Source organism: Mustela lutreola, chromosome 1, assembly GCF_030435805.1.
Source record: "Mustela lutreola isolate mMusLut2 chromosome 1, mMusLut2.pri, whole genome shotgun sequence".
Classification (NCBI taxonomy): Eukaryota; Metazoa; Chordata; class Mammalia; order Carnivora; family Mustelidae; genus Mustela; species Mustela lutreola.
Genome location: NC_081290.1, coordinates 23,836,263 through 23,850,803, shown reverse-complemented (window position 1 = coordinate 23,850,803; position 14,541 = coordinate 23,836,263). Strand labels below are relative to the sequence as shown.

At 38.4% G+C, this 14,541-nt stretch overlaps 1 protein-coding gene across 3 annotated transcripts in view; it reads right to left on the bottom strand.

The window, feature by feature from the left end:
- The window catches only part of PDCL2 (phosducin like 2), a 36,665-nt gene that overhangs the window by 2,705 nt on the left and 19,419 nt on the right, over nt 1-14,541 (bottom strand). For all 3 annotated transcript variants that reach the window (XM_059160986.1, XM_059160977.1, XM_059160995.1), the window contains 2 exons: nt 3,572-3,715; nt 461-669 (listed from right to left, as the gene is read on the bottom strand). In XM_059160986.1, the coding sequence (XP_059016969.1) occupies nt 461-669; nt 3,572-3,715 (353 nt within the window). The remainder of the gene's footprint in view (nt 1-460; nt 670-3,571; nt 3,716-14,541) is intronic.

The following is a 14,541-nucleotide window of genomic DNA, read 5'->3' as shown; positions in this document are numbered from 1 at the left end:
ATAATGAGAGAAATGGAAACCTAGGAGAACCACAAAGGAATAGGGTATGGGAGAGAAAACAAAGAATGGTAGGGTGTTTGGGGTACAGGGAACATATGAGTCAAGGAATAAAGGCACAAATGAATAAGGAGTTTCTCCAGTAGTGGTTGAAGTACAGCTTGGCTGGAGCAGAAACTAGAAAACATTGAGTAATATAGTTGGGTAAGTAGGCTAAAATTTTCAAGCAAAGATTCTGTATTTTTAACTTATTTCACAGAAAGAACTATTAAGGATTTAAGCAAGTAGTTGTTGTAGTAAGAGTACTATTATAGGAAAATTAATTGGGAGGCATACAAGAAGAGACTAGAAGGGAGAGAAAAACACCTTATATTTTATGGAAATAAACTTTCATGGTACTTGTTAATTTATGGAAGTTTTCACTTGCTTTTTTAAATAAACATTTTAAAAATAATACCATTACCTTCTAGCTTGAGATTTATCCCTCCACATTCTATAATTCCAATGAATTTGCCTTCTATCTGACCGTTTTTATAAACAAAAATTGTTGGTAAACAATTGTCATGGTAGTGTTGAATACAGCTATTCACAATGGCTTTAACAAATTTAGTTTCTGGAAACTTTCTTGCCAGAAGACTAAGATGCTGGTTAACCAACAAACACATTGGGATGCTAAAAAGAGAAATAGCACACAATATCTTTAAAAACAGACTACTTATCTCAGTCTAACAGAGTAAGTGAAACATCTCCATGACAAAAATGTACCTTTGAATAGTCTTTTTTTTTTTTTAATTTGTTTGTCAAAGAGTGTGTGTGTGTGGGTGGGGGGAGGGGCAGAGGGAGAGAATCTTCAAGCAGACTCCCTGCTGAGTGCAGAGCCCCATCCCTTGACCCATAAGATCAAGACCTGGGTGGAAACCAAGAGTCGGAAGCTTAACCAACTTGAGCCACTCAGGTGTACCTCTTTGGATATTCTTTTAATATAACAGCATATCAACTCTCATCCTCCATTGTTACCTTTAGTAATGATAAACTACAGAGTCCTCCCATATTTATTGTCAACACAATTATAGCCTGGGAGTGAAGCTTGCTACCATGGGAATTTGATGCCTAACTAAGGCTCACTACATCTGACCTAGCATCAGTTTCATGAAGTTAGTTCCCAGTTTATAGGACCTAGGAAAAATAAAACAAGACAGGGCACTTCTAGAGAATCTTTGGCAGTTCTGAGATGAAACAAGGGATTCCAACACTTTCCACCACCTTGGGCTTATTCCCACATGAGATTATGACATCCAAAGTGTCTCATCTCAAACTTCCTTGAATTTCTTGACTCTAACATACTTCACCCACTTTTCTTTGACACTCCACTCTATGCAGCACGCTGTTCCCCATTATCCAGAACTATTCCCCAACAGCTAATCAGCCTGACTGGTTCAGTTGGAAGAGCATAAGACCCCTGATCTTGGAGTCAAAAGTATGAGCCCCATGTTGGGTATAGAGATTACTAACAATAACTAAACTTTAAAAACTTGATTGGAAGTGTGACCAGAACCTGCAATTCTTTCTGCTATCACGAGACTCCAAAAATACCCATTCTTCAATTAATTCCTTTTCTCTCTTACTCACTCACAGCCTTATCAAACTTTGAGACTCAATCCTTTATCACATACTCATTTCGCATGGGACCTTTCTCTGTTATTTTGCGATCTCTTTAACTGCTTCTTTCAATCTTCTCCACTTTCTATAAATATAAGTTACTAAATTTTTTAAAAGTTCTTACAACTCTGTCTCCTTCAAATAACTACTCTCCTGTTCATAGCCCCAATAAAAAGGAAAATAATAATCTCTATGCTCCATTCCTTTCCTTTCTTGAAAGGTTTTCCCTTTTTTTGGCTTTTGTGATAACACCTTTTTTTTCCCCCCCAGTGCAAAAAAAAGGCAGTTTTATTAAAGCACAGGGACAGGACCTGTGGGCAGGAAGAGCTGCTGTGATAACACTTTCTATTAATTTCCTTTTTATTTCTTTGGCTTCCTTCTTCTATGACTCAAATGTAGATGTTCTTTGTGATTCTGTCCTGGATCCTCTTCTCACACTAGACACATTCACTGTGCAATCTTACCATTCTGATATCAACATTGATGAACGTCATCTCCCCTCCTCCCTCGAAGAAAAAAATATATATCCGTATATATTATACATTTCTTCTGTATTTTCTTAGGTTGTCGCTGAGGCCAAAAATCTCTATTCTCTACAACATCTAATCGGTAATCAAATCATGTTGCTTCTACTTCCTTATCTCATACCTAAGCTCTCCTCTTTTTCACCATTACCTTTCTCCTTTCCTTTTTTTTTTTTATTAAAGATTTTATTTATTTGACCAACAGAGATCACAAGCAGGCAGAGAGAGGAGGAAACAGGCTCTGCCGCGCAGAGAACCCGAGTGAGCAGGCTCAATCCCAGGATCCTGGGATCATGACCTGAGCTGAAGGCAGAAGCTTTAATCCACTGAGCCACCCAGGTGCCCCCTCCTTTCCTTTCTTATCTGAGCTTCATTAGATTGTCCTAAGTGGTCTGTTTCCAGTCTTGGTATCCCAAATTCATCCTTGACCTTGCTGACGAAGGGAGCTCAACATGAAATTCTCACCATGCAACAATTGCCCTGCCCTCAAGCTTAAAATCCCTCAATGGCTCCTCACTGCCTTCAATATAAAGTCTGGGCTCCTCAGTGTAGCTTTCAAGGTTCTCTGTGGTCTCTCCAGCATTCAGGGGCCAGAATTTAACCCCAGAAGAACTGTAAAATTTTTCTCCTTTTTTTTTTTTTAAGTGGATTTATTTAAGTAATCTCTACACCCAACATGAGGCTCAAACTCAACCCTGAGATCAAGCACTGAACGCTCTTCTGACTGAGCCAGTCAGGTGCCCTGAAAGAATGCTATTCTCCTAAAAAATGTGACAAGTTCTTTAAATTAGACATGAAAACATAATAAAATACCTAAATCCCTGAAGCCCATTACTCCCTACATACATGTATGTTTATGTTAAAAAGAAAGCCACAGGCCCAAGGTGGAATCACTTGCCCCCAGGATAGCAAAGACTTAATTACAGTTTCAACCTCTCCAGGAGTGATATCTGGAATTTTCTGGTCAGTACCAAATGAGGTAATCTGTTACATGAGCTCTCCATTCCCCAAAGGAAGATGAGGTGATCCATCTAATTAAAAACCCCTCCTGTTCCCCCAGGAGAAAGTCACTTTGCCTGAAATAACCCTTTCTTTTCTTTTACTAATAACTTCCTGTCCCGCCCTCCTTGCTATAAAAACCTTCCATTTTGTACAACTCCTTGCAATTCCCCTCCACCTGCTGGATAGGATGCTGCCTGATTCATTAATCACTTAATGAAACCAATTAGATCTTCAAATTTACTTGGTTAGATTCTGTTTTTTAATATTATATATGCTTTCTTTTCTTGAATAGGCTTTGTTATATGCTTTATAAAATCCCAAAACCAGACATAAATATCTTAAAATACTCCTAGTATATTAATATTTTGCAAAAATGTTATGGTAATTACCTTGATCTGTATAAATGAATTATAACTGGTACATCTTTTTCTGCATTTGTGACTTCATTCACGTACTGATTTCCAGAAATTTCTCTTAATTCCCCAAATTTTTGTTTTTTCCTAAGAGCTTTCCATTCCTGTAACCGCTTTTCTCTGATTAAAAAAATGAAATGGAAAAAGAAAATCATTATAGTCTTCAGGCCATTCCTAGATATAGTAACAATTTAGGGCAATGAATGTGATGCTAGAACCTATCAAACACTTTTAAAGAATGGTAGAATAACTATTAGTGGTATTATAATACCAATTTTTCTTTTCTTTTTTTTCCCTTTTTTAAGATATTTTATTTATTTATTTGAGAGAGAGAGACCACACAAGCTGCAGGGAGAGGCAGAAGGAGATGGAAAAGCAAGCTCCCCACTGAGCAGGGAGCTAGACAAGGGCTCATCCCAGAACCCTGGGATCATGACATGAGCTGAAGACAGACACTTAAACGACTGAGCCACCCAGGCACCCCCTAATTTCTCTTTTCATATGGGCATTTGTGTTACAGGTATTGCAAAGAATAAAGAGTTAGCTATTGCCTTTTTTTTATATATTTTATTTATTTATTTGACAGAGAGAGATCACAAGCAGGCAGAGAGGCAGGCAGAGAGAAAGAGGAGGAAGCAGGCTCCCTGCCGAGCAGAGAGCCTGATGCGGGACTCGATCCCAGGACCCTGAGATCATGACCTGAGCCGAAGGCAGCGGCTTAACCCACTGAGCCACCCAGGCGCCCTAGCTATTGCCTTTTAAATTTATTTTTATTTAAGACTAGGTCTTAATCTTAGCTATAGAGAGTTTATTTAAACATTGAGCCAACAAATTCTCATACACAGGTTAAACACTTAGTAAGGAATATACATTAATAATAGCTGACATTTATTGAGTGCTTACTATGTTGCCAAGCACTGTTTTAAGCGCATTACATTAACTAATTTATCAAGTTAGTACTATTATACCCTGTTTACATGCTCTTAACTATCATGCTAAACTGACCTTCAGTCCAAAAGCTTTGCAAATATGTATAATTACTTGTTATACTTTTATTACAGGAAGAGAAATAATAGGGAAGAGTGATTACTCTAAGGTGAGACTAAACTGAGTTTAAATGCCAGCTCCCACTTGGGAGTAGCATGAACTCAAGTTATTTAATCTCTCTAAACTTCAGTTCCCCAACTGTGAATGGTAATAATATTAATATGTACTTGCATAAGATTGCTGGGGATTAATGAGATATTCCATGTAGATGTCTTACGATGGTGCTGAGCATACAGAGAGCATTCAGTACGTGTTACCTAGAGAAATTTGCCCTCCACAGAGAACTTGGAAACTTTGTTAAACAACTGTCAAAATTTGCGTGTTTTGGGCACCTGGTTGGCTCAGTGGATTAAGCATCTGACTTCCGCTCAGGTCATGATCCCAAGAGTTGTGGGATTGAGCCCCACATCAGTCTCCCTGCTCGGTGGGGAGCCTGCTTCTCCTTCTCCCTCTGCCTGCTGCTTCGCCTACTTGTGCTCTCTTTCTCTGTCAAATAAATAAATAAAATCTTTTAAAAAATTTGCATGTTTTGATTTAGTTGTTGAATGCTTGGATTTATGAAGCACATTCAAATGGTTTCTGACACATCCGCAAGTTTCTGAAAAGTTACTGATTCTATATCTCTAAGTTATCTGGGAGTACATGCTCCTTCTTTCTCTGTGTATTAACTATATTTTCTTATTTTCTGCATAATTAAAAAAAATTTTTTAAGTAACCTCTATATCCAACATGGAGCTCAAACTCACAATCCCAGGATCAAGAGTCATGTGCTCTACTGACTGAGCCAGCCAGTTCCCCCATTTTCTTATTTTCTGTACTGATGCTCTGGCATCTGGGACCTAGCTGATCCTGGAGGGACTGCCTCTCCCAGGACTAGGTAATTTCTAAAGATAGCAAGTAACCACTGCAGAACACATTGCTTAGAAGCAAACCAACCAATCCAGAGCCCAATCCCTCAACCGCCTCCTTTATTGGCCTGAGTCACTATTTCTATTCCCTAAGCGTGCCTGCGCCAAGAGTCAGACAACTGGGGACAGCTCCTACAGCCCAGAGCCTGACAAAATTATACAGACTAGCCAATCCTAAATATGCTCAGCCTGTGTGGCTTGCCTTTTCCACGGAAATCACAGCGAAGTGCTGTGTCCATACTGTCACCTCACTCCTGCCTCTTAGCCAACTCTGGTGCTTCCTTCTATGGCCCTGAGTTGCAGGGCCTGCCTGCTGCTCTTGAGAACTGAGTAATAACCTATTCTTGCAATGGCAATTATTTCCTGTTCCGTTGGCATGACCATACCTGAATAAATACAAAATCCCGGGTATATTTTAGAACACTCTGTCCTTATTTCACGTATTAGAAACATGTCAGGTAAAACCACTCACTTTACATAATGAGTAAGCCAAGCAAAATGAAGCCCAGAGGAGAATGCCAAGAAGAGGAATACAAACCTAGGGCCTTTTCACAACTTGCAAACTGAGGTCCTTCAGTTTTCTCTCTATTGACCCAGATATTCAGAATTTACGGTTACTCCAAAAATCTCTTGGGAGCCCTATTTTGTTCACTATGAGTATTTAGCGTCACTACCATTAATTCCTCCAATTTGATCTCACTGGCTAGATCTACCAAAAATTTCAAAAAGCTTTCTTTCCAGTGATGGGACCACACCCTACTTCATGGTGTGACTGTCAGCTACTTCTCTTCCTCCTCTACTCCTGCACCTTCTCCTCATTTTTCTTTGTTATTTCAGTGGGTTGGGCAGGGATATTCACAAACACCCAGGTTGTTTTTGTCATCAGAAAGGGACACAGTGTTCAATGGCCAGCATTTTTCACCTAGCAATCATTATCAGTTGGGATTCAGTCACAAAACCAGAAAGCCCTCCAGCCATTTTAAACAGGCTTAATCTGGGGGATTAAGCGCTTTACCCACAAGGTGTAAAAATGAAGATTCTAGGCTGAGCTACCAGGAATGACTCCCAAAACAACACTGAAAACTGGTCTGCCGGGGGATAGCTTTCTCTGCTTGCAATCCAGAAACTGGGGGAATCTGGAACTACTGTTTCAATGTGTCCTGCTGTCAGCCTACACTGGGGATCAGAAAGCCACGGCAGCAACTGTTGTCTATAGGGATTTCGCTCCTTCGCAAAGACTGGAAGAAAATATTTGCAGAAGACACATTTGATGAAGAACTATTATCCAAAATATACAAAGAACTCTAAAACCTCAACATTAAGAAAGCAAACAACGTGCTTTGGAAAATGGACCAAAGACCTTAACAGACAACTCACCAAAGAATATGTTAATGACAAATAATGGTATGAAAAGATTGCTCTACATCTGTGTCATCAGGGAAACGTAAACTGAAATAGTAAGAGACAGCTATATATCTATTAAAAGGGCCAAAATCCAGAACACTGACACCGAAAAATTGAGAGGATGTGGGATAACAGGAGCTCTCATTCATTGCAGTGGGAATATAAAATGTATACCTTTTGGAAGACAGTTGGAGGTTTCTTATATAATTAAACATACTCATACCATATCATCCAGCTATCACGCTCCTTGGTATTTATGCAAAGGAGTGAAAACTGTGTGTACACAAAAATATGCATGCAGGTGTTTATAGTAGCTCTAACGTTTATCATTGCCAAAATTTGGAAGCGATCAAGATATCCTTCAGCAAGTGAATAGATACACTGTGGTACATCCAGATAATGTAGTATTAGTCAGTACTAAAAAGAAATGAGCTATCAAGCCATGAAAAGACACAGAAGAACCTTAAATGCATATTACTAAGTGAAAGAAGCCAATGTGAGAAGGCTACATGTGTATGACCCCAGCGATATGGCAATCTGGAAAAGGCAAGACTACAGAGATAGTAAAGAGATCAGTGGTTGCCAGGGATTGGCAGGTGGTAGGGAGGCTGGCAAATGGGCAGACATGAACGTTTTCCAGGCACTGAAAATACTTTGTATGATACCATAATGATGGGTACATGTCCTGCATTTGTCCAAGCTCATAGAAAACACAACACTAAGGATGAACTGTAATGTACACTTTGGACTTTGGGTGATTGTGATGTATCAATGTGGGATCATCAGTTATAGTACATCTATCACTCTCGTGGGAGATGCTGACAATGGGGGAGACTATGTATGTGCTGGGGCAGGAGGTATATTGGAAATCTCTGTATCTTCCACTCAGTTTTGCTGTCAATATAAAACTGCTTTAAAAAAATTCTTAAGGGTTGGGGCGCCTGGGTGGCTCAGTGGGTTAAGGCCTCTGCCTTCGGCTCGGGTCATGATCTCAGGGTCCTGGGATCGAGCGCCGCATCGGGCTCTCTCTGCTCAAGCGGGGAGCCTGCTTCCCTCTCTCTCTCTCTGCCTGCCTCTCTGCCTACTTGTGATCTCTGTCTGTCAAATAAATAAATAAATAAATCTTAAAAAAAAAAAATTCTTAAGGGGCACCTAGGTGGCTCAGTTGGTTAAATGTTTGCTTTTGGCTCAGGTCATGATCTCAGGGACCTGAAATGGAGCCCCATTTACTCATGGAGCTCATGAGTATTTAGTGACGCTAAATACTCATGAGCAGGGAGCCTGCTTCTTCTCCTCCTCCCCTGCTTGCTCGCTTGCTCCCTCTCTCTCTCTCTCATAAATAAATCTTAAAAAAATAAAAGGCCTAAAATTTTTCTGTTGTTTTGGCTATAATAAGGAATTTACTTTAAATCACCACTATCAGGATGACTACAGAATTTTCCCTTGTTAATAACTTTGAAAGGTTACATGTTCCTTTTTCCTTTGAAGTGACAACAGAGATACGAAAGTAATACCAAAGTTGGTGGCAATTAGAGTTGGACTTTTGATATGGAATATGGCAGTGGGAGAACTTCCACACAGAGTATCTCTCTTTAACCTTTAGGGCAGAGATTGGCTGGGTGGTCACTGGTATAGCTTCCTCTTCCAGCGCTCATGGGAAGACTACATTGGCCAGCTTCCCTTGCAATTAGATTAGGCCTAGGAGCTTGGATTATGGCCAACAGGAGTGAAAGTGATATGTGCATTTCTGTGACTCACCCCTGAAATGTTCTATGCTGTCACTCACATTATCTCCCTAGTCCCCAAGCCTGGAGGGAAAGGATTCTGACCTGATGAAGAGAACCTAATGAAAACAGCCCAGATTCCTAGTCATCATCCAAAGGAGAGCTGCTCGGGAGAATTACAGGACACACACCACCTGTGGGTGAGGAACTGTCCTGCCTAAAACCATTGAGATCCTGTAGTTGTCTGTTACAACAGCATTAATCATCTCAATAAATGCTGCTGACACAAATGATTATATCAGTACAATTGCTATCCTTGAACAATCTTTGCATTCCTTGAATAAACTAATTATTCACTCTAGGTGACTATTTTAATATACTGTTTTATTTGCCAATATGGTATTTAAGGTTTTAGCACCTATGTTTTACAAGTGAGACTGGTTTAAAGCAATGCTTTTCAAGTTAAGACATGTGGACATCCTATATGATAATCACTTAGGCACAGCAGATGGGCATATTCCTAAGATCCAACCCAAATTTACTGGATATTACCTCTTGATGCTGGCCTCAGGAATGAGCACTTTTAAGCTTTATAACATGGACACTACTAACATACACAAAGGTAAAGAGACCCCAGATGTATGCATGGCCTATCCTCTTGCATCTCCACCCCCATTAACTTCCCATCTCAAGAACTATTCTGAAACAAATGTAAGACATCATGTAATTTCATCTGAAAATATTTCATTACATATCTCCAAAAGATGAGGATACTTTGAAAAATTTAATTCACATGGCACAATCATACCTAAAACAATTAATTCCTTAATATATTCAGGTATTATTCAAACAATCCTATTCTAAAATACATAAAATAGCCATAAAATTTACCATTTAACCATTTCCAAGTGTTCAGTGGTACTGAGTACTGTAACCATTTTTAAAAGTTTGTTTATTCAAATGTGGATCCAAATTATATTTATAAAAGTGGTTGTTATATCTCTTAAGTCTCATTTAATCTACAGATTCCTTTCTAACCATCCTTCTTCCTAGCAACAAAATTAAACTATTTAGAGTTTAGGTCAGTTACTTTTTATAAATTTTTGATCGATTGATTTTAAAGAGAGAAAGAGAGAGAGAAAATGGGAGCTGGGGAAGGGGCCGAGGGAGAGGGTGATGGAGAAGCAGATTCCCTGCTGAACACAGGGCAGACCCCGAGATGGGGCTCCAACTCACGACCCTAAGACTATGATCTGAGCCAAAGTCAAGAGTCAGACACGCAATGGACTTAGCCACCCTGGCACCCCCAATTCATTGATTTTTAAAAGATTCAGAAAGTTGTGCATCCACCACCACTATCTGATTCTAGAATATTTTTACTAACCCCCCAAAATCTAATCTGTAGTTATTCCCTTTTCCCCCATCATAGGCCTTAGTAATTGATAATCTACTTTCTGTCTCTATAGATTTTCCAATCCTGGGACATTTTGCATAAATGGAATCATATAAAAATGTGGCCTTCTGTCACTGGTTACTTTCACTTAGCATAGTATTCTCAAGGTTCAGTCCTGTACCATGTGTCAGTATCAAAATCCTTTGCCTGGCTAAATAAAATTCCATTGTACAGGTACACCACACTTTATCTACTACCCAGTTAGTTGAGACATTCACATTCTTTGTATTTTTTTGACTATTACAAATAATGCTGCTGTGAACATTCATGTACATGTACATGTTTTGTATATATATCTACCTCAGAGTAATTTCTGGATCATATGATAATTCCATGTTTAACATTTGAAGAAATTCCAGATTGTTTTTCAAAGCAGTGCACCATTTTATATTCCCACCAGCAATTTCTGAGGGTTCCAGTTTCTCCACATGCTCACCAACTCTTATTGTATTCTTTATAAGCACCCTAGTGAGAATGAAGTGGAATCTCATGGTTTTGATATGCATTTCCCTAATGACTAAGTTGATCATCTTTTCATATATTTATTTTCCATTTGTATTTCTGCTTTGGAGAAATGTCTATTCGAGTCCTTTGCATGTTTTTAAATTGGGTTATTTTCTTTTGTTGTTGAGTTCTAGGAATTCTTTATATATTCTGGTTAGTAATCCCATATCCTATATATAATTTGCAAATACTTTCTCCCATTCTGTGGGTTATCTTTTCACTCTCTTGACAGTGTCCTTTGCACAGAAGTTTTAAAATTTGATAAAGTCCAGTTTATCTATTTTTTCTTTTGTTGCCTGTGCTTTTGGTGTCATTTCCAAGAAATCATTGCCAAATCCAATGTCATGGACACTACTCCCCTTCCATGTTTTCTTCAAAGAATTTTATAGTTTTAATTCTTACATTTAGAATCTTTTAAATGCAATTCTTATATTTAGGTCTTTTAGGTCTTTGATCCACTTTATTTTTTGTTTATGATACACCGTAGGAGTCCAATTTTGCTCTTTTACATGTGGAAATCCAGTTTTCTCAGCACCATTTGTTGAAAAGATCAAATGGTCTTGGCACCTTGTTGAAAATCATTTGACTGTATATAGGGAGGTTTCTTTCTAGGTTTCCTATTCTATTTTGTTGGTCCGTATGTCTAGCCTTAGGTCATTGCTATGTTATTTAAATTACTGTCACTTTGTAGTAAGTTTTAAAATCAGGAAGTTTGAGTCCTCCAACTTTGTTCTTTCTCAAAATATCTTTGGTTTTCAGAACATGGATTATGTTTCTTTGTATTCATTTTGCCAACTTCTGCTCTTAATTGGAGATCAGCTGGACTAATTTAAAATACACTTAAACTATGCAATGTTAAGTGCCTGACGTGACACTTTTTAATTTTTGTATAAATGCCTGACATTAAGCTCTTGATTGCTGAGGCACCCATGTCAAAAGATAAACATCTTGAAAAACATACTGCCAGCAGTATGACACAGCTACAAGCAAAACAACCAGATAAGGAATTAGGCTGCCCCCACCCATGAAGATCCCTCTTTCAGACTAACTTCTGCCATTTAACTCTTTTTTGTGTTCCTTTATGTGACTTTCTCCCTTAATTCTCCCTTCACTGTTTCTTTTTTATTTAGTTGATTTTTATAATGTGCCATTTTAATTTGCTTCTTTTCTGTTCTTTATTCTTTTAGTTTTTTCTTTGTGGTTACCTTAAAGATTAAAATTAATATAACAACCTACTGTGAATAATACCAACTTAATTTCAGTATCACACACACACTCTGCTGGTATATACTTCATCCTTCCCCTTTTATACTATTATTGTTACAACCTACATTGTTATATACTGTCTGTCCATTAACATCAACTTACAGCTGTTGTTTTATATATTTACCTTTTAAATCATACAGGTAAAAATAGAGTTAAGAACCAAAGTTGAGTAATTCTTTTTTATTTACTTATGTAGTTACCTTTACCTATGCTACTTACTTCTTCAGAAGGCTTTGAGTTACTGTCTAATGCCCTTTAATTTCAGCCTGCAGGACTCCTTTAGCTAATTCTTTAGGGCAATTTTAAGAGTAACAAACTCACTAAGCTTTTATCTAGGAATCTCTTCATTTCTCCTTCACTCTTTTTTTTTTTTTTAAAGATTTTATTTATTTATTTGACAGACAGAGATCACAAGCAGACAGAGAAGCAGGCAGAGAGAGAGGAGGAAGCAGGCTCCCTGCTGAGCAGAGAGCCCGATGCGGGCTCAATCCGATGACCCTGGGGTCATGACCTGAGCCGAAGGCAGAGGCCTTAACCCACTGAGCCACCAAGGCGCCCCCTCTCCTTCATTCTTATAGCATAGTTTTGCCAAATGAAGAATTCTCAGTTGACAGTTGTGTGTGGTGTTGTGTTGCAGCACTTACAATATATCAACTGGCTGACTTCTGGCCTCCAAGATTTCTGATGAGACACTGACAGTTTTTTGTTTTTATTTTTATAATTTTTTAATTTTTCTATAAACATATAACGTATTATTAGCTCCAGGGACACTGACAGTTTTATTAACGGTTTCTCATACGTGACAAGTCGCTTCTCTCTCACTGATTTCAAGTTTCTCTTTTTATTTTTTCATAGCTGATTATGACGTATCTGTTTGTAGGTCTCTTTGAGTTTCTTCTACCTAAAATTCATTGAGCATCTTGGTTTCACAGACTTATGTCTCTTCTCAAATTTGGGAAGCTTTCAGACATTATTTCTTCAAATATGCTCTCTAGCCCTTTCTCTTCTGCTGAGATTCTCACACTTCTAAATTGGCTCACTCAGTGTATCGTAAGGCCAATTAGTGAACAGTAGGCTCTGTTCACTTTTCTTCATTCTTTTACCTTCTCTTCCTCAGACTCAATAATTTCAATTGTCTTATCTTCAAATTTGCTGATTTTTTCTTCAGCTTGTTCAAATCTGCTTTTGAAATCCTTATATATATCTCACTTCAATTTTTATTGTACTTTTTATTTTCAGAATATATTTTTTCATGCTGTTTTATAATTTCTGTCTCTTTATTGCTATTCTCACTTTATTCATATGACCCTTTCCTATCTTTGTCCATGTCTTCCTTTAGCTCTTTAAGCAACTTTAACTTAGTTGGTTTAACGTCTTTGTCTAATAAGTCTGACATCTGGGCTTCTTTGGGTATACATTGTATCAATTTATTTTCTTCCTTGAATGGGCCATAATCTTCTGTTTCTTTGTGTGTCTTGTGATTTTTTGTTGTTGTTGTTGAAAAGAACACTGGATTCTTATAATGTGGTAACTCTAGAAATCAGACCCCTGCCTCCCATGATTTCTTATTGTATGGTGTCTCTGTGCCAGGGATCAGCCTGATGTAAAAGCACTAAGGTCATCTCTGGTCTTTTCTGACCTTTCATCTTCCCCAAGCCTTTCTAAATTCCCTCATTTATAGAGTAGTTCTTGAATGCCCCAAAACAAACAAACAAGTGAATAGATATGGCCCCTTTAAATCCTCTGGAAGCTACCTGAGCCAGTAAAACTTGATACCATGGCAACAACTCTTTGTGCCTATACCTCCACATTCCAAAGCAACAATTCATAATCAGAACATCAAATGATATTCAGGGCAGAGTCTTTATTGTCCACTCTGGCTCCAAAAAGCTGTGCCAGAAACACAGGCTGCTGTCCAAACAGGGTTGCCTACTGTGGGGGTGGAATGAGGGATGGGTAGCTGATACCCCACTGAGGACTGAAATCAACCAATACTAACTACAACTTACCAGCTAAACTTTATCTTGGAAGCTGCAAGTATTCGAACAGACTCCAGAGTTCCAAAGCTGTAGCTTGAGATCGTTTCTGCAGTACAATAGTTATCTAGGTGGACATATGTCTTCCTGGAGCTTTCTACTCTGCCTTCTTTCCTGATGTCAGCTTAGTCCGTTGTTTTTTTGAAAGTCTCTCAAATTTGGGTTTCTCTCATATATTTTTATAATTTGACAGAGATTATGAATTATTGGCAAGGACACTACATAGGTAATGTGTCCTCCTCAGTGTGTCATATCTGGAGTTACCTGATGTCAATATATATTATTGGTGATGTTAACCTTGATCACTTCCATAAAATGGGCTCTGCCAACACTCTACACTGTAGACTTACTACTTCCTTATAATTACTAAATATTTTAGGGGAGAAACTTTGAGATTATGAAAGTATCCTTCTATTTAAACTTTCCCCACTTATTTCAGCATCTGTCAGCAGGCCTGGCCCATGGGGAATTATTACTCTGGTATTCTGATGGTTTTTTTTGTTTTTTTAAGATTTTGAGAGTGGGAGCGAGAGCGAGAACACGAGCAGGGGAGGGAAGGGGCAGAAAAAGAGAGAGAGTGAGAAACAGACTCCCCACTGAGCAG